This window comes from Pyrus communis, chromosome 15 (genome assembly GCF_041283825.1).
Source record: "Pyrus communis isolate YQ-2024b chromosome 15, ASM4128382v1, whole genome shotgun sequence".
NCBI classification, from domain to species: Eukaryota; Viridiplantae; Streptophyta; class Magnoliopsida; order Rosales; family Rosaceae; genus Pyrus; species Pyrus communis.
In genome coordinates, this window is record NC_142579.1 from 32,589,608 (window position 1) to 32,611,614 (window position 22,007).

The window sequence follows — 22,007 nt, forward strand, 5'->3', positions numbered from 1 at the left end:
AATATTTCTTACTATTTATTTAGGCCTAAAGCCCAACAGGCCCCAGGTTGATAAACCCGTCACCCTTTTGCGTGCTATGGCGCGAAAAGACTCGCAATTCCAAAAATCCAGTGCGACGTTAGGGTTTCACCTCACATGCTACCGGTAGTCTGGGGCACTGCTGCTTCCTCTCCCCCACCGCAACGATGTCCGGATTTTCAGACCAGCTCGAAGAAATCAAATCCCTGATTTCTTCAGCCGCCACCAAAGCAAACAAGTCATTCGCCTACTCCACCCTCTTACACCTCCAGCAGCAATCCTCCGACTGCCACGATTCAATTCAAATGCTTGCGCGGAGCTGCCGGAGCCTCATCCGTCCGACCGTCGCCGATGTTCGGAACAATGACGAAGAAATGTGAGTTCTTCCGATTCGAAATGTCATTTTTCTGGGTTTTTAATTTATTTTAATGGTATGGTTTAACTGAATACGTCTTGGATTTTTCTTTTTTATTTAAAAAATTTGCAGTGCAACTCAGGCATTGAAATGCTTGGGCTTTATGATATATCATCCGTCCATCGTCGCCGAAATCGCAGGTACATGTAGCCACTCAAAATTCTGTTTCGTTTGAAATTAAAATTTTGAACTTTTTATGCAGTTTCTGTCACCAATTTCTTTGTTTCGCAGTGGATGATGTCAAATTTGTTTTAGATTCACTGGCAAAGCTCATTACAACCACAAAAATGAAGGTTATTTCTTTATATTGACGGGAATTTATTACTACAAGCGATAATCTTTTTGTGTTTTTAGTTTTTGTTTTTTCGCGTGTGTGTCCGAATATTAACCTGCTGATTTCATAACTGCAGTCTGTTTGCAATTTAGGGGTGTGGTGCATATCTATCCAACAATTGAGTACACCACTTTTAGCTGCTCATTTCCATTCTCTTTTGCTTGCGATTGTTCATGCCATTGACAATCCTATCGGTTCTTTGTCGACTACTTTTGAGGCTATTCAGGTAATACATCGCAAGTATCATGTGTTTTAAATAGCGTTGTTTTCATACAAATTCTTCTGAATATGCCTTATGTTATTGTGACAGGCTGTTATGAAGTTAGCAACTTTGTTAAGTGAGAATATGAGAGAGATGTCGCATATATGGGCTCCTTCAGTATATAGAAGACTCCTTAGCTCTGATAAGAGGGAGAGGGATATGTCAGAGAGGTGTTTATTGAACACTAGGTCTACAATATTACCCCCTCCGCTAAATCTTTCCAAGGTACTCACTTGCTCATGTCATTTTCTTGAAGTATGACTTCTAGTATGGGTAGCTTATGCCGTGTCATGGAAAAATTAACCATAAGATTATATAGCATCCCTTCCATTGGCTTCACGGGTTTCACATAGAACCATGAGGTGGCTTTCCATGATCCTGTGTTGCTGGTTATTCTGTAATTTATATTGACATGTAAATTTCCTTTTTCTTCATTTTCTTCCATAAACAGGCAGTTGTCAAAGATTTGAAGCCAAGGTTGCTTACTGGGATGCATCACATGCTAACCAATGGCATGAAGGTTCAAACTATTCAAGCATGGGGATGGTTTATCCGCTTACTGGGATCTCATGCCTTGAAGAACAGGCAGTTAATTAATCAGATGCTAAAAATTCCTGAGCAGACATTTTCAGATCATGACTCACAAGTTCAAATTGCTTCACAAGTAAGTCTAATTCCAAAGAATAGATGATGTGTTTTTCTTAATGATTTCATTTATGTTATGCTGCTTGGAAGCTAGATCCAAGTCCCTAATCCTTGTCAGCGTTAAAACTTAATCTAGTCTCAGAATATCCAGACTTTCAGATTCCATGTCTTAAGCTAAGATTGTTATGTACTCCAATTTTGCAGGTTGCCTGGGAAGGTCTTATTGATGCCCTTGTTCACCCTATCATGATATTACCCTTTGAGACAAATGCGACAAAAAAGGACAATGGTATTGAACAAATAGGAACATGCAAAGGAAACGGTAGTGAAATTCAAAAAAAGGGATACTTAAAAAGCACAAAGCTCATTATGACACCACTGATAGGCATCATGTCGACTAAATGTGATGTATCTGTTCACTTAGCTTGCTTGAACACGTGGTGTTATTTATTGCATAAACTTGATACCTCTCTCAGTGATTCTTCTATCATCAGAATGGTACTAGAGCCTGTTGTTGAGGCAGTTTTTCAAGTTGATCCTGATAGTAAGAGCATCTGGGCCAGGAATCTGTGCATAGATTTGCTTAATGTTTTCATATTGGCAAAATGTAAAGATATAGATTATGACTCGCTTAATCAAGTGAACCATCAGTTATTGGGCAAAAGCTCTAGGATTGCTCCCTTTGTATCTGGAAGTTTCTCTTGGAAGCAGTATCCCATCAAATGGTTTCCATGGGATCTGAGTCTTTTAGACTTCCATTTAAAGATGATCTACATTCTTATCTGTCAAGCGTCAAGGGAAACTGTCTCCCACGATAACAGGATTTCAGCTGTGGATGCCTCCTTAAGGTTATTTAGATCTGTTTTGAAAGGAGTTCAGTTGGAGTTGAAAAGGTCGTCTATCAGTTATGATGATATTATGTTTTGTTTGAATGCAATATTGAAGTTCGTAAAAAATACTTGTGAAAAAGTTAGTTCAGATTGTAGTGACAGAAATGACTTACATCACATATCGCTTCAGTTGGTGGAGGCTGTCTGTGAGGAGATTGAACATACTATAGTGGGATCCCCTCTTTACAGTGTGCCATTTGACATCAAGTGTATTGATAACCTGCAAATATTAGTTGACATTGGATGTGCAAAATCCGGTGTCACTAACGGTTACATGGATATGGTTTCACCAATGGTTTATTTAAGTGTACTTTACTTCTGCTTAGTGGTTCAGTCAACAATGACCGAACCCAAAACAGACATCAATCTTCAGAGAATGCAGAATTATTTCAAATATCTGTTATCAGTGTTTGATCCCCTGGAAAGCCTAGTTGTCACTAGTGGATTATTGTACAAGCACAGTGGTCCTAGCTGCTTAAGGATGTGGATTGCAGTGGCAGAAGGTTTGAAGTTCTACATTGATGATATGAAGGATTTTTCGTCATTGAAAATGGAATCTGACAGCAAATGTTGTTTTGCCATGTGCGATCTGTTGTCCTATCCACTAGTTGTATGCTCCTGTACTCCGAAATACTTTATGTCTGCAGAGCTTGGAAGCCCCTCAAAAGAATCTCATGCTTCACATCACATACAGGTTGAGCTTGAACAAGTTATCACACTCTGGAAGTCCCTCTATTGTTCTCTCTGCACCTCAATATCTGGGTGTTTCATTGGTGGCAGTTTCTTTGAGGATCTCTTTTCAATATTGGATAGGTGCCTTGAAAAGTGTGCTAGCATGCTTGTTTGTGCTGATGAGTATGTCTTACAATTCAAGGATCTGGCTCTTCATCGCATTTCCTCATATGGCGATGTGTTGATATGTATTTTGGAAAATTTCTGCTCTTCAGAATTTAATTCATATCGAGATAACAAGCATGGCTCTAAGCACAAGGTCTCTAGTGCCATTCAATTCTGCTTGAAATTGGTCATCAGGTTAGTCCAAATGTTGCCAGTTTGGATTTAGTAAAAGGCAAATGCTTCCGCCATCAGTTTTTATGTTTAATGTGTTATTATTATACAGATATATGAAGTTGATGCAGACAAAGATAGGATCAGACGAACCAATTGGTCTTAGTGCAGTCTCAAGGTTAGTTTAGGTAGCCATTTTGTCAACTTTCATGTTTGTGTTCCTTGTGTAATTACATTAATGTCAATTTCTCCTTTGATGTGAAACTTTCAGGGTATATTCTGCATTGGCACACTTTCTGAGTTCCCTGCACTTGAAAGAGGATATCCCATCCTTCTTCAAGGTTTGTGCTTATTTCCAAGGTTTTGCGTTCTGTCTCATTTCATACTGAGATGAAGCAATGATAGACTGTGTACCAGTTCACTGCCATAGATCTTTAGATTGTTTTTCTTTATTATATTATCGTCCCAAATTGAAGCAGTTTCTGATCAAAGTTGTTTCAAGTGGAAGTGAATGATATCTGTTCAAATTAGTCATAACCCCTAACAAATGTGTAATGAGCATGCACCGGCTCTTAAAATTTTACCTTATTTTTTATTTTTGGCAAACCATAGAATCTTCACTATAAATTCATCTAAACTATGGGTGCTGGAAACCTTCTATTAGAGTATGTTCCTCATAGGAAAGCTGTTCTGAGAGCGTTGTCCTTATCTGTTGGAGTTGGTGATCGAGATACTGAAATTTCTTGCCGTTTCATCTGTTATTTCAGGTTTCCTTATTGTTCAGTGTGTAAATGCATAGCTAAAATATTGTTAATGTTGGTTTAATGCGTTCATGTACTTGCAGATAGTATCTGATCCACTGCTTCAGTGGCTGGTACTCATGGAAACACAAGATGAGAACACCAGCGATCAATTTCAACTCCTGTGGGCAGAAACGCTTAATTGTTTAAGGAGGAGTCAGCCTCCAATAATCTTTGACTCTGCATTTCTCCAACTCCAAGCACCCATCCTTGCAAAAACTCTTGATCACCCAAACCTGTCAATTTCAAATCCAACCATCACCTTTTGGAATTCCACATATGGCGAACAAACTGAGTTGGATTACCCCCAGACCTTACGTCATGTCTTAGACAAGCTCTGGAGAAATGGAAGAATAAGCCTCCATAAGAGAAGCCCACCACGTCAAAGATGTCAATCTAGACCGGGATCCGCTACCGCTCCACCAAGATACAGGGTCAATGCAACCCATAACAGAGGCTCAAAAAGAGTAGAACTGCAAGAGGACACGATAGGCGGTGAGCTCAAAGCAATGCCTCCATGTTCGAGTTTGAAAAGGAAAAGGTTGGAAGTAACTGAGCATCAGAAGGAAGTAAGGCGGGCACAGCAAGGAAGGGAGAGGGATTGTAGCGGTCACGGCCCGGGCATCCAGACTTTCACGAGCATGGATTTTTCGCAGGGGAACGAGGATACGCAAGACAACCAAGATATCCGGAATGCAGAGTGCATCTTGGAGCTGTTGAGAAAGGGATAGTTTGGCTGTCTCAGTACTCTCAGCTCCTACTTTGACAGTTTCCTGTGTATAGAAATGTAGAGCCCCAAATGTTTGGAGCTGGCCATATGTTATGTACATAACTGAATTACTTATGGTTTCTGTATTATACTAATTATGGTACAAGATTACTTTGTAGACTAGAGCCCACACTAATATTAAATTTTGGTTTCCCCTATGAGTGAAATTGAACATGGTACCCACTTGACTAGTGTAACTATAATTCTAAAAATAGCATGTTAATATCATTAGTTCGTTATGTAAAGCACACACCGTTGCGCCCAAAAACAACTTTCGAAATCTCCATACAATCCCAATCATTTTCGTTGTTATGAAAACTTAACTCCCATCATTAACTAAGGCACATCTTATTTTATTTCATACACACCTTAATTTGCGGCCGTCGAATTGAATGAATTAAAGAATATCAAATGATATAAATTAACACACCCCTTTACTAAATCAAACAAAACATGAAACACAGCTAAAAACAAGATCATCACAAAATTCTAATCACACCCCACAAAGAATGTCGAAGTTTCAAACCATGGCCCATTTAGCACACGAGAGAAAAAGAAACAGAGTTGTCTGTAAAAGGCCTAATTGTTGCGTGCACCCAGCAAACGCCCCCTGTCGAAACTCCCATACCCAGCAACCTAAGAAAGCCCCAAAACAACTGCTCTCATTCTCTCTCTCTCTCGCTTCTTTCTTTCTCTCTATCTGTTTCCCTCTCGGTCGTATCCTTTTCTACTCTCTCTCTCTGCAAATCAGCACATTCGAGCAAAAGACGCTCGAACAGGTGTCCTCTCCTGCAAACCTCTTAGGGTTCGAAAACCCCCAAACCCCCCAATTCCAACTTCATATCAATTCCTAAAACGCACCTTTTACCCTTTAGGGTTCATCGTTTTGGATCATTTCTTCTGGGGGATTTGTGTATTCAGATAAGGCTTATTGGTTCCTGGGCTCTGATTGATCGATTCGCCGATGGCTTCGTCTTCGTCTCCGTCATCAACGGCTGCGAATCGGGACGGTTCTGCTTCAGCTGCCGAGGACGAAGCCGTCATAACCGTGAACCGAGCTCTTGCGCAGGATGCGTTGCTGCAATTCCAGTCGGGCAAGTTCGATCAGTGCCTTACCGCCTTGTCCGAGTGCCTCAAGAGGAAGCCCAACGATCCCAAAGTAATTATCTTTTCGTTTTTTGTTTTTTGAAAAGCTAAGTTTTTTTCATTTTCGAAAACCCAATTTCTGAAATGATTTAATTTTGTATTTTTGTAATGATTGAGGTTTCTTGTCATTTCTTTATTTTTCTTTAGTTGAATTAATTGTGTAGTTCTGGATTAACTATAATTGGTGTTTGGGTGTGTGTTGGATCATATATCAGAATATTAAGAACTTTTGAATTATGGGATTTGGTTGCTTTGATTACTAAAAATTGTAGTTTAGCTAATGCGGATTATACGAATTCTTATGCTAATGCTAAGTATGATATCGTCTTCTTGAAAAAGCTGATTGCTCCCCCATGTGAGTGAAAATGATCAAGAAATATATCTACCAGTTGTAATGGATAAATTGGTGAAATGTACTATAAGGAAATGAATGGTTTAAAATACCGTGATCTTGAACATCAAATCATGCTTCAGATTAATTGATGGAATAATCTAGCTTTGCTGTACCAAAAGTTCTTATTTTGAGTACTTTACAACAATTGTAAGATTATTTTTACTTACATAGATTAAGATTGGATTATGTTGCTTGTTGGTTCTTCATTTTGGTTCAAATGGCTTATAACATGTGTTTTATCAACTTTTTGTATACCATTTCTAATCTGCATATTATGGACATTGTTATTAGATATCTCATAATATTGGACTTGCGGAGTTCTATCGAGATGGTTGTTCAGATCCTAAGAGGTTGCTTGATGTGCTTAATAATGTCAAGGTATCTTAAATTTTCTCTTTTTCTTCCCATTTCACACACACACACACACATAAATAGTATTACACTGCTCACATATATACAGAATTGCACATGGCATTCTTGCAACGTCTTTACGTCGTTATACACTCAAACTATATGAGTTGTCAAAGGACAGGTCATGAGATTTTTTTGTTTTAATTCTAAAATTGTTTAACTTTTCATTTGAGTGGCTCTAAATGTATTAGGGTGATGCTGGAAAAAGTTTCTGAGAGGGAGAGTTGAGGAGATGTGGTGGGTTCTTTCTTTGTGTATACTTAAGTGCTTATGGGTGGAGCATTGGTAGAAATTTTGGTGCCTTGGAGCACTCTCTGTATTTCTATCAAGGCTAATATATTGAGATTATGTTTTAGCTGGCTAGTCTTGTAAGTACTTCTGTTTTTTTCTTGGGGTTAGAGTTTATCAATTTTCTATTCTAGACTCATTCCTTCTTTGATGTCTAAGGTATTATCTGTCTAAAAATCCCCGCCTAGGCGCTAGGCGGCTGGCCACCGCCTCGATTAATCTCTAGGCGTTTGAAATTAAGAAAGAGCGCCTAGATCTGCTTAGGCGCCTAGCCCGTCCAGACCCGCCTAGGCACCTGCATAGGTCGTGACTCTCACTTAGGCAGAAAATAAATAAATTTCATTTTGCATTTTATTTTTTTCCATAAAATGTAAGGGACTTGTTAAATACTTATATGCTGGTTCCTCATGTTTTCATGTTCTAATACTTTATAATCTATATATCATTCTATTTTGCAGTTTGCGTATTCCAATGGAATTATGTATTTTTTGAAGTTTAAACAGACAATTATTTATATGATACATAATAAATTTACTTAAATCCACCTAGTCCGCCTAGGTGCTAGGCCCAGGCCCCGGCTCCCCGCCCGACTAGCGCCTAGTGTCTTTTAGGACCTTACTTAGGAACAAAAAGCTTTGTTGAGAGAGGGTTAAGCGGTTGTTGGACGTGGAACTATAAGTTAGGGAACAATTTAGAACTATTGCCATGCAGAAGCATGCAGAGTTGAACCTTAAGCTAGATATGGTAACTTTTGACTGACATTGTTTTTGGAAGCTTAGAAACTTTATTGGCTGTGTTATACAATTATATGTAACTATGTAGTGAGGTTATAATTCTGGGCTGTGTTATACAATTATATGTAACTGTGTTATACAATTATATGTAACTTTATTGGCTACTGATGATTAGCAAGGTTATAATTCTGGGCTTTCCATCAGAGTTGGTAACTATTTGAATGATGATTTTGGTATTCTCGAGGTTCTAGGGATGGTGCTGAGAATAATCTTTTAAGTTTTAAAGGAATAGGTAGGGCTTTGTTGTCCTCTTCTATAATAAAGTCAAAAGTGAAAATCAGACATAAGTTAGAATTCTTAGGATTTGGAGTTTTGTATTCATTGTATTTGTTGTTCTTTCATCTCCAAAAAATAAATAATAAAGGAAACATCAAATCACTGAACTAGCATATCAAATTGAAAGTGAACTTTAGTTAGGTAGTACTGAATTCCATTTATTATAATTTTGGTTTGCTTGGTAGTACTGAATTGTAGCAACTATGAAGATTACTAGAGCTAGCATGTAGGGACAATCATTTGGTTAGTACAGTAATTTGCATTTTGCTATTGAGACAAGCACCAGCATTATGCAGGAGCTTTTATTTACATCAATATGACAAGTTCGTGTTAACTTCTATTCTAATTTCTTCTAATTGGTGTTGGTTTAGAAGCGAAGCCAAGAGCTTGCTCGAACATCTGCAGAACAGGTGGAGTCTGGCAGCAATACTGGAGATAAAGTTGCGTTGGGGTCCAAAGGAAGTGGTGCAATGGGACATTCCTTTTCTGTTGTTTACATGGATGAATTTGACACTTATGTTGCTACCTTAAACATTGTATGTTGCTTCATCATGTCATGGTTAACTTTTCATTTTTTTTTTCTTTCTGTTAACTGTTGATTTTATTTATCCAACAATTAACTGTCTCTAATTCAGTTGATGTTTTTGTTGGAACTCTGTGCTTATGCAGGCGGTTATCTGGTTCCATCTTCATGAATATGCAAAGGCATTGTCCGTTGTTGAACCGCTTTTTCAAAATAGAGGACCTATAGATGAGGTAGATTAATTATTACGTAAAATTATATTCTTTTTGTACTTGTAATGTTGTGTTAAGTGCCTCTTTATTTGTATGCAGAAAACTGCTCTTAATATCTGCCTTTTGTTGCTGGATGTTGGGCTGGCTTGCCATGATGCAATGAAATCTGCTGTAAGTACTAATACTGAAAGTGTGTAATTGCTTTTGTTATAATTGTGCATGGTGGTCATTTAGTTCACCCATTGTTTTCAAGGCATGGTACTGTTGAATTTTATATGTGTGCTGAAGCCTTTACCTTAGTATCAAGCTGGTGATCCTCCTTCTCTGCACCCAAATGGAAGAGAAGGATTGTTTGCCTTCTTCTAAATTCTAGTTGTTTGTTGTTGATAGAACAGTGTAAGAAAGAAGCATGATCACTTGTGAATTATTCTTTGATTGATGATATGTCTCTTAAGTTGGTTTACTGGAAGAAAGGGTACTAATTTTTCTTTGATTGTAATCTGTCGTTTTGAGTTGTTTTTTGAAAGAAAAAAAAAAAAAAAGAATCCATTTAATTGCACTGTGATTTTCCACCTTGGTTCATCTTGAAGTTTGTGCATTCAATGGGTTTATTTTAGTTTTATTTTAAAATTGTCTTCTTGATAGTAGTTTAGGATAGAATGGTTTTTATGTCTGTCAAGTATAGTGTACATTGGGTGAAGATAACATTGTTATATTTGAGCTAGTGATGTTTGTTGTACAGTTCGATGATCTTTTCTGGTTCAAGCATTATCTAACTTATAGCTTGATTTTGCAAGTGCTTTACCTGTAACTGAACTTGTATTATTTTTACCTTTTGTTTTATCTTTAATTTGTGAAAAACTTCTATTTTATTTTTGGACATCAATCTCATCAGGTTTTGAGGAGAGCTCATCTTTTTGGAATGCTATTTGTTTCTTTATACCTTCTGTTAAAAATTAATATAGAACGTTTGAATTACTTTAGAGGTTAACAAGCACTCCACCAAATGTAAATAAGCATCTGTTGGGTTAAATTCTTGATGTTGGCTGTTGGGAATGTAATTATTTTTGGGTGAGGTTAAAGTTTGAGCCTATTACTAATTGCAAAAGCAATATAGATGCTACTACTAAGTATGGTCAAGCACTTCTATCGTTATGATTTTTTCAATAGTGATTCAATCGTTCTGTTCATTTGTGTATGAATTGTACAAGCATGTGTCGAGTCCTGCTTCGTTATGCACTATAATTAGAGGGGGCTCCTTTAGTGGTTAGCTACGTTGGGGTAAAGATAAGCATGCTATGTTTGTATTCTGTTGATTTGATTCCCAACTAATTCTTAGTGTAATTCCATTTATTCAGGATGTTTTGATTTATCTGGATAAAGCTTTTGGTGTGAGTTGTATGAATCAAGGAGATGGTGGAAGCACTGCTTTGCAACAACCTGCAAACCCAGTTGCAAAGCCGCCATCTCTTTCTATCAATTCATCAGCCACAGATGGTCCTACTTTGGATTCAGATCCGAATGCTTTGGAGCCTGAGGAGACTAGCGAGTTTGATAATGCAGATTTTGACATGGATGTTGCACAACCTACTGTTCTATTATCTTCAAACGATATTTCTAGGAATCCGGTTGACATATCTGCCTCTTCTGTTTACCTGAAGCTTAAGATGCAACTTTACAAGGTTCAGTTTCTGCTTCTCACGAGGAACTTAAAGCAAGCTAAACGTGAAGTGAAGAATGCTATGAATATTGCACGTGGGAGAGATTCTTCTATGGCTCTCCTCTTGAAGTCCCAGCTTGAATATGCTCGTGGTAATTATCGTAAAGCCATCAAGTTGTTGATGGCATCTAGTAATCGAACAGACACAAGGTTATCGAGCATGATCAACAATAATCTAGGCTGCATTTATTACCAGCTTGGGAAATATCACACATCATCAGTGTTCTTCTCCAATGCATTGCTTAATTGCTCATCTCTCCGGAAGGACCGGCCTCTAAATCTCTCAACTTTTTCACAGGACAATTCCCACTTAATCGTATACAACTGTGGTATGCAGTACTTGGCTTGTGGGAAACCCCTACTTGCTGCGCGCTGTTTTCAGAAGGCCGGTTTAGTTTTCTACAATCGGCCTCTGCTGTGGCTTCGATTTGCTGAGTGCTGTCTGATGGCTTTGGAGAAGGGATTAATGAAAACCAATCTGGCATCATCAGAAGTTAGAGTTTATGTCATTGGCAACGGAAAGTGGAGGCAACTTGTAATGGAAGATGGGGTTTCGAAGAATGGAAACTTGGGTTCTTTTGAAAGAGGTGATTTATTTTTGGGCAGTGATCGGCAGCCTAAGCTCTCAGTGTCCCTTGGCCGGCAGTGTCTCTTGAATGCCCTGTCCTTACTGAACCGTTCTGAGTCAAGCTACTGTAAGAATTCTTTGCCCTCTAATTTCTTCTTAGAAGATAATGAATTAGGGGAAGTGGCAGCTTCCAAGAATTCAAACCACAAGAACTTTCACAGCATGAATTCCGAGGCATCTATGCTATCTGTAGGCTTGGGTCAGGTTGGCATAAATGGGGACGGAAAAGAGCAAAAGGCAGGAACTACTCAGGAGCTTGTGCAGAACTCGCTTTCATATTACGCTGATGTTCGTAACAAGGAAAATCTGTTGATCAAACAAGCTCTTTTGGCAAACCTGGCATATGTGGAATTGGAATTGGAAAATCCCATGAAGGCCTTTTCAATCGCAAGATCTCTCTTGGAACTTCCAGAATGTTCGAGAATTTACATCTTCCTAGGTCATGTGTATGCCGCAGAGGCTCTTTGCTTGCTAAACAGGCTAAAGGATGCTGCTGACCATTTGATGACATATTTGTCAGGAGGTAACGACGTTGAATTACCATTCAGTGAAGAGGACTGTGAACAACTGCAAGGGGTCAGGGCCGATGATTATGAAGAGTCAAACGGAGGATCAATGGCTGCCAGAAACTCATCAACTGAAGACAGATTAGGTATTGCGTTCCTCAAGCCAGAAGAAGCACGGGCAAACCTGTACGTAAATTTTGCTGCCTTGTACGCTATGCAAGGTGAACTTGACCAGGCTCGCCAGTTTGTTGCACAGGCATTGTCCATAACACCCAACAGTCCAGAAGCGACTTTGACTGCAGTGTATGTGGATCTCAAGGCCGGTCGGTCACAGGAAGCTCTTGCCAAGCTAAAACACTGTAGTCGAATCACATTTGTACCAAGCGGATTGACATTGAACAAAGCATCTTGATCGTAGTATCGGTGGAATATCGTAACGTCCGGGCCCACCTCTCAATGGTAAGCTAGTAGGGGTAGGATTTGTACCATATATATATATAGTTCAATTCAGAAATAAATTTTTCTGTTCTGTGTTCTTTTGAAATCTTCATATGTAGGGCAGGGCTTATTAATTGGTGGTGGGGCTATGTTTTGGTTAGTGCGGAAGCCCACCTTTTGGTCACACTTGGAGATGTAGTTGTTGTGATTAGATTTGTGTTTTAGCGGCTAATCGAGTTGGTTAAACATAGCTAGCTAGCTTAGATCTCATGTGTTGTTCTAGAGAAAGGAACTGAAAATGTTTATTCATTCTGTATCAACATTGAAGTCATTTTCCCCTTGCAAAATGTCATTGTTGTAGTATTTATTTCGCCATTAGACCGTAGTTTGCTTTTGTTGATTTGAATGTTCAAATGTGGACGATTATGCAGCCTAATTAAGGTCATTAGCATGTATTATTGAGCATTTGATGGTTTCTTGGTGTCTTCTTAGCTTTTGCTTCCCTTTGAATTAACATTTGTTGTAATTCTCTAGAGATTGTTAATTAAGACATTGCTAAATCAAAATCCTTGAGGAATCTTGGACCGCAAGATCAAGATGACTCTTTGACAAGGCAATGTCTTGTGTGTGCGGATGGACACGACCACGTGACATTCAGAGAGATTCTTTTGTTTGGACGCCTCTACCAACGAGGGGCAATGTCTCGTGTCTGCGGTCGGACACTTACGTGGGCCGGACGTTTGTACACTCCTAAGTGTCCCGGACTTTTGTACACTCCGGTCCAATAATACAAGTGGATGTGGATTGATCAAACATTCACATTCTGATGTGTCCTGCATTGATACTATAGAATTGAGAGAAACGAACAATAGACCCGCAAAAGTACAAAATGTTGTCTTGCTGGTACTGAAAAACTAAGGGGCGTTTAAAAACCATTTCGTTTTTGGTTTTGGTTTTCAGTTTTTTTTTTTATTTATTAATAAATTGTTTGTTAATTATCTTCAGCTTTCAAAACAATGAATTTTTTTTTTTTTTTTTTTAAATGAAGTGGTTATCAAACAGCCTCTAAATAACCACATCCTATTAACAATTTCTTCGTCGGATGATTTTACGGGAAATATACAAGTGTATCACATGTCGGTAGATTAGGAACAGGGAAAATCTGGGTTGCATTGATACAACAGAAGAAACCAATCAACACATACGACCCGACGACACACTACAGATATTTCTTTGATTTTTTTTTTTTTTTTTTCTATATTTTTTATATTTTGTGATAAGATGATGATGGTGATATGTAAGAGGCGAACCATGTTGAAGTGGCCATGTGCAGCAGATTTGACTGGTCCCCTCGCTCTCCTCCTCTACTTTAATCCCTGCTGTGTTCTTGCCCATTTCCAGGGCTAGATTTACTGGGATATTGTTGTGATGCTAAATCCCTCTTCTTTTCTTGATTCTTGATTAATAATAAACTACGCCACCATGTCTGTTGCCCAGATATAGTTTTGACATGGTATCGATTGCTGGAATCGGAATTGTGTGTGCTCCGGTATAAGTATGTTGCGTCTATCATTTTTTTGGCAGTGTTAAACTGGCTGTGCTTGTGCTTTTGCCTTGTAGGAGTTTACTCTTTACTTTTGTTTGTGCACCCATTGGAATTGTTTTTTATTAATTAATGAAATATTGCTATTGTAAAAACAAAAAAAACTACCCCACCAAGAATTTGAATATAATCAATTAATTACACAACTGAAAGAATATCTGTAGTTCTTATGGGTGCACTCTCTCTCTCTCTCAGTTATGTTCTACAATAGAAGTAGCAATTTTATTTAACCGACGTCTAGCTAAGAAATTGTGGAAGTCCACCTTGGGTCAGCAGAGGTGAGCTGAAGGTTCGCGGATCTACCTTATTAAAATATGAGCGTTAAAATTACCAGCCACGAATAATCGGTGACACTTTGTTACAGTAAAATATAATGCTTTATATCATCTCTGGGTACTGTACTACTGTTAACTTTACTCTAATTAAAGCTACAGCATTCTTTCTCTCCCTCTCTCTCTCTCTCTCTCACACTAGATGTTCATGAGTACGGCACTCCCAATCTGAATGATGTGAGCGGACGGAGGATGGAATCAAAACATTAGGTAGTGGTGGCCTTCAAATCAGAATGTGGTGGGTCACGAGAGATTTTTTAGAGTCTGAGCCGGACGAAATAGGTGGTTCGGTTTTTGGACCTAAAACTTTCTCCTCTCTCACCCATTAGGGTAAGGTAAAAGTGAACTTTCATAACATGTTCTGTAACGAGCGGTGTCCGCTCACTGAATTTTCTCTAGTGCACATTAAAGTTACACATATCAGAAAAAATTGTTAGAGAAACCCTCGCCCACCTACCTTGTCGTTATAAGTTACAGCGCCACAGTGTATGTACATGGAAGTTGAACTGACTGAAGACGTCTATCACTCTTTCTTTTGTTGAAGGTTGAAACAATAACAGCACTGATTAGCAAAAAGCTGGATTCCTCAAAGCCCATAGGAATCCCAAAACCAGCTGCTTTTACATGCATGATTGCATGCTTACTAGAAAATATCATCGGTACATTTTATTAAAAAAGGCGGGATGTTTTCCCCTCTTAAAAATTAAATTTTTTCCAAGTACTGGGAAAACGAAAAAAAGATGAAACTGCTAAGCTATCGCACCCTAGTGAAAAAAAAAAAAAAAAATCTAAACAAGGAAAAATAAAAATGTTGCCGCACCCTAGATTTGGATCCCATTGCTATCTCCCTTCTCAATTGCTCTTCTTGGATTGACCATCCTAGCAGCGATTCTCGTCTACCACCATGTCAGCTACTCTCCGTCGCTGGTGCAGCTTCGCTATTGGTTCTTTATACGATTCTCTCTCCTATCAGAAACCCAGATCCAAACCCAGTTGCCGACACCCAGATTGTTGTAAGTCTATAACCTTTCTCTTGTTTGAAATTTCAATTTTCAAGGTTCGATCCATCTATATTCGCTTAATATGTAATTTGGAGTTTATTTCTTCTTTTTTTATTTTTTGGTCAATAGATGCTTTCAGGGGAACCCCAGCAGAGGAAATGCTGTTCCTTTTATCTATCTGTGCGATCTCTAGGTATTCTCTCAATTCCTCACTCAATTGTTAGATTTTGGGGTTGGGTATATCGATTTTAAAGATTTTGGTTGTGGTTTGGGTTCTTATTTTGTTTTACATAGATGGGGCTTGACTGTGGTTTAAGTTTTGTTTGATATATTCCCTGCACATTGCAAAATTATGGTACTATTTTGGGGGTTTTGGTGTGCAAGTCCATTGTTTGGCTTATATATATGTGGTTTTATTAAATTAGTCTTGTCTTAAGTTAGTATTGTTATATTTATTCCAGGTGCGTTTGCTTCAACTTAATGTAGTTGCACTTGCTTATGTGGCTGGTGATGGTGAATTTTATCTCAAGTATATCGTATAAATTATCCCTCTGTTACGTTTTCTCGTGGGTTGCTAACTTGTGTTACTCTCCCATTCAGCTGTTACCTTCTTCGTTCATTTTGATTTGCATCTTATTAAGGGACTAAAGAGTACCTCTCAAATGGCAGGTGGTCTGAGATGTTGATTGCATTAAAGTATCTTCAATTGAATGTATCTTTTTCATGTAGTGTGAATCAGTGCAGCTCCATAATGTTATTACTTATATAAAGATTCCTAGCTACAATTTGATTGTTTCGGTTTTAAGGATGCTCTTTCTTATGTTGTCATACATAATAATTACCATTTGTATTATTTTTGCAGGATATTATTGTGATGCTGTTGCTAAACCGATACTGAGGAATGAGAGTAGGATAGGATTATTGTATAATATAATACTTTATATAACCACTGTACATATACATATTACTAATCAAAGCAGCATTATTAGAAATTATATTTTGTGTTTTCAAGCATTTATATTTTTTTTTATAAATTAAAATTCTCTCCTGACAAAGTTAATTTTGTCAGTAGAGTAAGGCAGTGCCAACAAAATATCTTTTCCGGCGAACACATCTTGTTGGTAAAACGGTGCATTTTTGTAGGCTTAAAAATCCTTTTCCGACAGAATTTTTTGTTGGGGTTTAAGAATGCCGATGAAATATGTTTTGTCGGGAAAGAACTACTTCATAGCCGACGAAATGTTGAATTTTGTCGGCTAGAGTCTTGCAAGACATATTTTGCGCGACAAAATGGCCGACAAATTTTCATTTTTGCTGACAAATTCATTTTGTCGGTAAAGTCAAAATTTCTAGTATACATATGGCTGTCAATATTTGACACAGCTAGCTCGTGAACACAATATATGATTGAGTTAATACGAATCTGAATTTACATCCATTGTGTTTTAGGTCAAATTAATGATATCAATCCCAAATTAATCCTTACATAAATAAGTCGCAACTTAGAATTACAAGGACACAATTTGTCGTTAAGGTTAGTCTATCGGTGAATCCGGTGTTGAGCAATGAATACTGAATAAAGTAGGTTAAGTTTGGAATTTGAAATCCTTATATAATGACGTGATCTAAATATTGTAATATGTTGTAACCCGTTCAAATAATAAGGATATGCGACGTCAATTGGAAAATGTAGAAACGAAAAAGAAAAGGAATCCATCGATCGAGTACGACATATATAAGATTAAAAGCCAAGACAAAGGCATCTTTGATTGCTTCATTTGCATTCCTGAGATAAAACACACATGCATGCAACACTCTTCTGATAATTAAAAACAAATGATGTGTACAATATCACATCCAAATTAACATCAGCTCAATACCATTAATAATCAAAAGAAGAAAAGTTTTGGGGGAACGTGAAACAAATGGACGTAGGGAGGGAAGGCTCGACATCCTCTCATGACGATTATTTCCTCCCTAGCTCCTTCTTTGGATCCATCAATCTAGCAACCTGCAATGCCATAAATCATGACAAATTCTGTGATCAGGCAATGTTCATCAGAGAAAATTGCTGTGCAATTGTGTTTTTGTGTGTACGACAGCTAAAGATAGATCTAGAGAGAAATTTCATTAATAAATTCCTATTTAATTATATATGTTATGACATATTAGTATGGGATGTTTTTGTTGCTTCAGATAGAACAAAATTGCTTGGATTTTTGGAGCCCTAAAAGAATACTCATTTTCCAACTTCCTAGCCTATAGCGATCTAGGAATGATTATTATAAACAAAAAAAGTTACTCTTCATCAAAAAAAATTATTTTATGATTTTTTTTATATGTTTAAATTTTAATAGGACTTTTCTTAGACTGTTACTAACATTTCCCAAAACAAAATATAACTTTGTGTAAACAAGAATATAATAAAAAATCCATCTACCCCAAAAAGTTCATGTTTCAAGTTAGGACTACGGATTTGAAATATAATGTACGTAAGTGCGTAGCACTAATTAAGTAATGACTTAATGATTAACTTAAGTACTTACCTAAATGTCTTGTTCTAGAGAGAGCAAGTGTAACCAGGAGGAGGACTCTTGCCACAAGTGACAAGGAGCTGGAGAGCCAGTGGGACAAAGATGTTGAGGTTAAGAAGCTTGATTTTCAGAGTTGTGCAAAGGCACACTGCAGCTTCAAGTTCAGCAAGCCCTTGCAGCACCGGGCAGCACTCGTTCACTGCCGGGTCACCCAGCCCAATGTGGACCAACCCGCCCAGAAGATCCACACAAGCACCCAGTTTCAATGTGTCAATGGGGCATGTGCCCTTGGAAGCCGGACTAGGTTTCCCTGGAGGTGGAGGGCATGGTGTCCCTGGACTTGGTGGATTCGTAACTGGTGGTTTGACAATGGGCGGTATTGTGACTGGTGGTTTTACGATGGGAGGCTTGGCATGAATGGGTGGAACGACTATGGGGCCTTTGGGAGGTTTAATAGGCTTGTGCTTTGGCTTGCCGCAATAGCCACAACCGAGGATTGGAGAGGCTGAGGAAATGAAGAGCAAGCAAATGAGGAAGAGAGCATGGAGCTTGCTGGATTCCGCCATGTCTGTCTCTCTTTGAAGAGAGAGAGAGAGAGAGAGAGAGAGGCAGAGTGCTGCTGTGGTAAGGGTTTGGAGTGAAACGAGGGAGTTATATAGGAATATAGTGACGGGGTAGGACACTAAATTTTTAAATTAAATTTACAAACTAAATGACGCGTCATCAATAGTAAATAAACACATTATTCAACATTTAAGTAATAATCTAATCAACAACAATCACATCATCATTTAGTTTAGCAAATTTAGTTAAAAAATAGGGTAATGCCAGTGAAACGAAATATATAGACTAAATTTTATAAATTAAATGACTTGAAAGTTGATTATTGAATTATTACTTAAGTTTTGATTAACGTGCTTATTTCTAATCGATGACACATCATTTAATTTATAAATTTTATCTACAAATATTATCTCTCCAACATTACTGATCCTATCTTTCGCAGAATCGACCCCCGCTTTTTCTGTAGTGACGAGTGGAAGAAAACAAAAAACCCTAGAAAGCACATCACGTGAACATGGGGGCAAGCAGCTAAGCTCAAAAAGCATCTGCCAAACTTTGCAAGTTGGCATGAACTTTTTTTCTTTTTTTGGAAAACTCTAGTTGGCATAACTTATTCCTTATGTTTGCATGAATCCATTTGCAATTACATGAGTAAATTGAAATCCAAAATATATAAAACATGAGAGAACCTCACAATTTATTGATAATATGAAAGGTAATAAATCCTAGCATCCTAAAGGTGGTTTATATAATGTCTCTTAGCTCCAAACTTTCTAGGAGTTCGAATAAGAAACAAATTAAACAAATGGTAAAATACCAAAAACATCCTAAAATTCTAAAATATGCATATCTGACAACAAAGTATGCTTCTATGTAGTTCATCATGATTCCGTTTTCTTTGAAATGGCTGATTATTCAGAACCCAAATAATCACTTCTAGAAAAAGGCACATGAGATGTTTCTCTATAAAATCACTTAAGCTCGAAGATTTTGTGGAAAAGCACATCTCATCTGCTTCTTCTGATGACCTTCCTATTTACATGCATAATCTTGGATATTTTATGTACTTAGAAGGAATTTCCTGGTTAAACTACAATCGTGAAAAAATCTCAGATAGTGATCATGCATGCATGCATGAAACTAATTAATGAGCTTTTGGTGATCTTGGGATTGATGGGGACCAGGGGTTGGATCCAATGGATGAGGATCCTCTCCGGACTCTCATTGTTGGGATCTGAAGATCAATCAAAATCGTGTCCGTTCATCGTACATTGTGCGGTCAGTTTTTGTTAAGTACTATTTGTGTTCAATTTTAAATAAAAAATTCAAAATGATTTCTGATCGCACGATGTATGATAAACGGACACGATTAATTAATCCTCTAAATCTACACAAAGAGAATCCAGATATCGTAATTCAGATCAAATATGGGTAGCTTGCATGCATGTTCTGCGTAAAACCTTGGCTGGTCTTTTTTGTTGCAACGTATGAAAATGTTTGTTTATTTTTATTTTTATTTTATATTTCAAAAAAACCTCGATGGTATAAGAAAATTTTTATTGAATCAAAAAGGAAAGTTACACCTGGTAAGACATACTTCAAGAACTACTCCAATCCTTGGAGTAAAAATCAAATTTTATGTTTTAAACTCATCCCAACTTGCTACAACCCTTGAGCCAAATATAAGTTTTAACCCAAAACTCATTTTGGGGCAAATTCCGGCCAGGATTTAACATTGGGTTAGTGGCCTCGCCCACTTGTGCACGTGGGCACTAAGGGTAGTCTATGTAGGGGCCTGCCCAGGGCCCCCACTTCGAAGGGGCCTTGAAAAATTCTATACATCCTATAATGAACATATAAATACAAAAAAAGTAAGAAAAATCATAATTCATTTGTTAGTGAAGGGGAAATGTTCGGCTTCCTTTTTCTTTGGGGTGTTGAGTTCGAAATATTCACTAGTTTTTTCTTGCTTTTCAAATTTACTCCTAATCCATGTGTCCAAAAGCAAATAAAGTTATAAAACTCAAGTCCCCTTGCAATCTTTTTTTTCTTTCAACTTCCAATCTCTCCATTTTTATCGAATGTTTAAATCAGCTATCACATGGTCTTGAAAATTGTACTTTAATCTTTTTGTCTTTCAACTTCCCAATCTCTCAATTTCTATCGAATGTTTAAATCAATTATCACATGGTCTTGAAAATTGTACTTTAAGGTAATCAAAACTTTAAATTTATACTTTGCTTTTCAATAATTTATTATTAAATGGTTTATTTTAATATTCAATTCGTTAGTGTGATGTCGATTTTAGAAAAAAAACACGAGATACAATTGGCGTCGTTGAATTTATTATATTCGTCAATCAAATTTTATTGTTCTTTATTCTCTTGATCAAAATTTTTATTGTTCTTCACTCTCAATCTTAGACTCATTGCAAACATTTAGTATATTTGTATCTAAAATGTGAGATGTAATATTTAAGTAATGTTTGTATATCTATCTTCTTTTTATATTAATTTTTAATGATATTTAATGTAGAAAATTAGAATAGAATTTTTTTTATTTATTTAACGAATTCTCTTTTATTCATATCAATGTATAAAGAATTAGAAATCAGAGAACTTTAGGTTCCCACTTCGAAGGCTCCTCTAAGGCCCCCAAATTCTTAAGGCAGGCCCTGCTGTTTTTATCTTCACGTGTTGATGGAATGGGTTTATGTGATATAAGTGCATTTTACCATGTCCAAAGAGCATCTTTCTTTATACATTTATTCATTTTGGACATATATTCGATTTGAAGGTGACTAGATGTATATCTATGAAATGTGATAAGATTTGTAGTTGCAGTAATGTGAACTGATATCTTATTTCCTTCCCAATAATGTATATTTCTTTTTGTGTCAAATAATTAATTGACCCCTTTTCCAAGAAAAAAAAAATTAATTGACCCCTCTATATTTCTTCTCTCCTAAACCAGTTTCACAAGTGTTATTCAACCCCTTTCTGTGCTTCGTTTTCTCTCTTCTATCATGCAATTCCTGCATATCCCACCTATAAACTTACATTTATATATATGATTGGTTTTCTTTGCTTCAATGATTTTTTACATTAAGGGTTAGATTTGAGTTGAGCCATACAATAGGTCTATGATAATAAAATGGTGTTAGACACGCCATTCATGAGAGTCAAACCGAAAACTCTTCATTTACTAGTGAAGAGAAATATTACTAGATAGATCGTAATAATAGTTTATTATAATTTAAATTGCATGTGTTTGGTGACCATCCCCAAAATATTATCCCTAGTTTATATTATCTTTGACCACATGCTGTTATATATGGCGGTGCATGTGTGTGCGCGTACAAAATCCCATATATATGTGGCTTTCTTTTTTCCTCAATTAATTATCAACTGGAGCACAAATAGTAAATCCCATTTATTAATTTACGATTGGTAAGGCAAATTTTTTGACTTAATGGTTGATTATTTATTGATTATGT

The 22,007-nt window shown here is 37.2% G+C and overlaps 3 protein-coding genes and 1 long non-coding RNA gene across 7 annotated transcripts; 3 read left to right on the forward strand and 1 right to left on the reverse strand.

The window, feature by feature from the left end:
- Positions 1-48: 48 nt before the first annotated feature.
- LOC137743228 (uncharacterized) lies at positions 49-5,308 on the forward strand. Of its 2 annotated transcripts, none has more exons than XM_088686275.1 (10): positions 49-394; positions 506-573; positions 665-726; positions 844-993; positions 1,078-1,254; positions 1,481-1,693; positions 1,879-3,596; positions 3,685-3,750; positions 3,844-3,932; positions 4,417-5,308. In XM_088686275.1, the coding sequence occupies exons 1-10, from the start codon at positions 186-188 to the stop codon at positions 4,425-4,427; spliced, it is 2,763 nt and encodes a 920-aa protein (XP_088542401.1). In that variant the 5' UTR covers positions 49-185; the 3' UTR covers positions 4,428-5,308. The 2 variants fall into 2 exon arrangements, with proteins under 2 accessions (XP_088542401.1, XP_068339209.1); XM_068483108.2 differs by having other exon boundaries at positions 3,844-3,913.
- A 439-nt stretch (positions 5,309-5,747) lies between these two features.
- Positions 5,748-14,049, forward strand: LOC137742966 (uncharacterized). Of its 2 annotated transcripts, none has more exons than XM_088686901.1 (7): positions 5,748-6,300; positions 6,973-7,059; positions 8,822-8,986; positions 9,120-9,206; positions 9,285-9,356; positions 10,544-12,498; positions 13,012-14,049. In XM_088686901.1, exons 1-6 carry the CDS (start codon positions 6,106-6,108, stop codon positions 12,449-12,451), a joined length of 2,514 nt encoding a protein of 837 aa, XP_088543027.1. In that variant the 5' UTR covers positions 5,748-6,105; the 3' UTR covers positions 12,452-12,498; positions 13,012-14,049. The 2 variants fall into 2 exon arrangements, with proteins under 2 accessions (XP_088543027.1, XP_068339001.1); XM_068482900.2 differs by lacking the exon at positions 13,012-14,049 and adding an exon at positions 12,597-12,952.
- Positions 14,050-15,048: 999 nt separating this feature from the next.
- Positions 15,049-16,408, forward strand: LOC137718504 (uncharacterized). Of its 2 annotated transcripts, none has more exons than XR_011065893.2 (3): positions 15,049-15,425; positions 15,543-15,606; positions 15,875-16,198. It is a non-coding gene; the product is annotated as an uncharacterized LOC137718504 (long non-coding RNA). The 2 variants fall into 2 exon arrangements; XR_011065891.2 differs by lacking the exon at positions 15,875-16,198 and adding an exon at positions 16,276-16,408 and having other exon boundaries at positions 15,050-15,425.
- A 741-nt stretch (positions 16,409-17,149) lies between these two features.
- On the reverse strand, positions 17,150-18,597 carry LOC137731746 (uncharacterized). Its single transcript, XM_068470943.2, has 2 exons — positions 17,960-18,597; positions 17,150-17,424 (listed from the first exon to the last, which is right to left on the reverse strand). Exon 1 carries the CDS (start codon positions 18,511-18,513, stop codon positions 17,974-17,976), a length of 540 nt encoding a protein of 179 aa, XP_068327044.1. The 5' UTR covers positions 18,514-18,597; the 3' UTR covers positions 17,150-17,424; positions 17,960-17,973.
- Between the last annotated feature and the right edge of the window lie 3,410 nt (positions 18,598-22,007).

Coding starts and splice junctions, on each gene's coding strand:
- LOC137743228 (XM_068483108.2), top strand. CDS start 186: ATGTCCGGATTTTCAGACCAGCTCGAAGAAATCAAATCCCTGATTTCT. Junction 395..505: donor CGGAACAATGACGAAGAAAT/GTGAGTTCTTCC, acceptor AAAAATTTGCAG/TGCAACTCAGGCATTGAAAT. Junction 994..1,077: donor CTACTTTTGAGGCTATTCAG/GTAATACATCGC, acceptor TTATTGTGACAG/GCTGTTATGAAGTTAGCAAC.
- LOC137742966 (XM_088686901.1), top strand. CDS start 6,106: ATGGCTTCGTCTTCGTCTCCGTCATCAACGGCTGCGAATCGGGACGGT. Junction 6,301..6,972: donor GGAAGCCCAACGATCCCAAA/GTAATTATCTTT, acceptor CATTGTTATTAG/ATATCTCATAATATTGGACT. Junction 8,987..9,119: donor ATGTTGCTACCTTAAACATT/GTATGTTGCTTC, acceptor GTGCTTATGCAG/GCGGTTATCTGGTTCCATCT.
- LOC137731746 (XM_068470943.2), bottom strand. CDS start 18,513: ATGGCGGAATCCAGCAAGCTCCATGCTCTCTTCCTCATTTGCTTGCTC.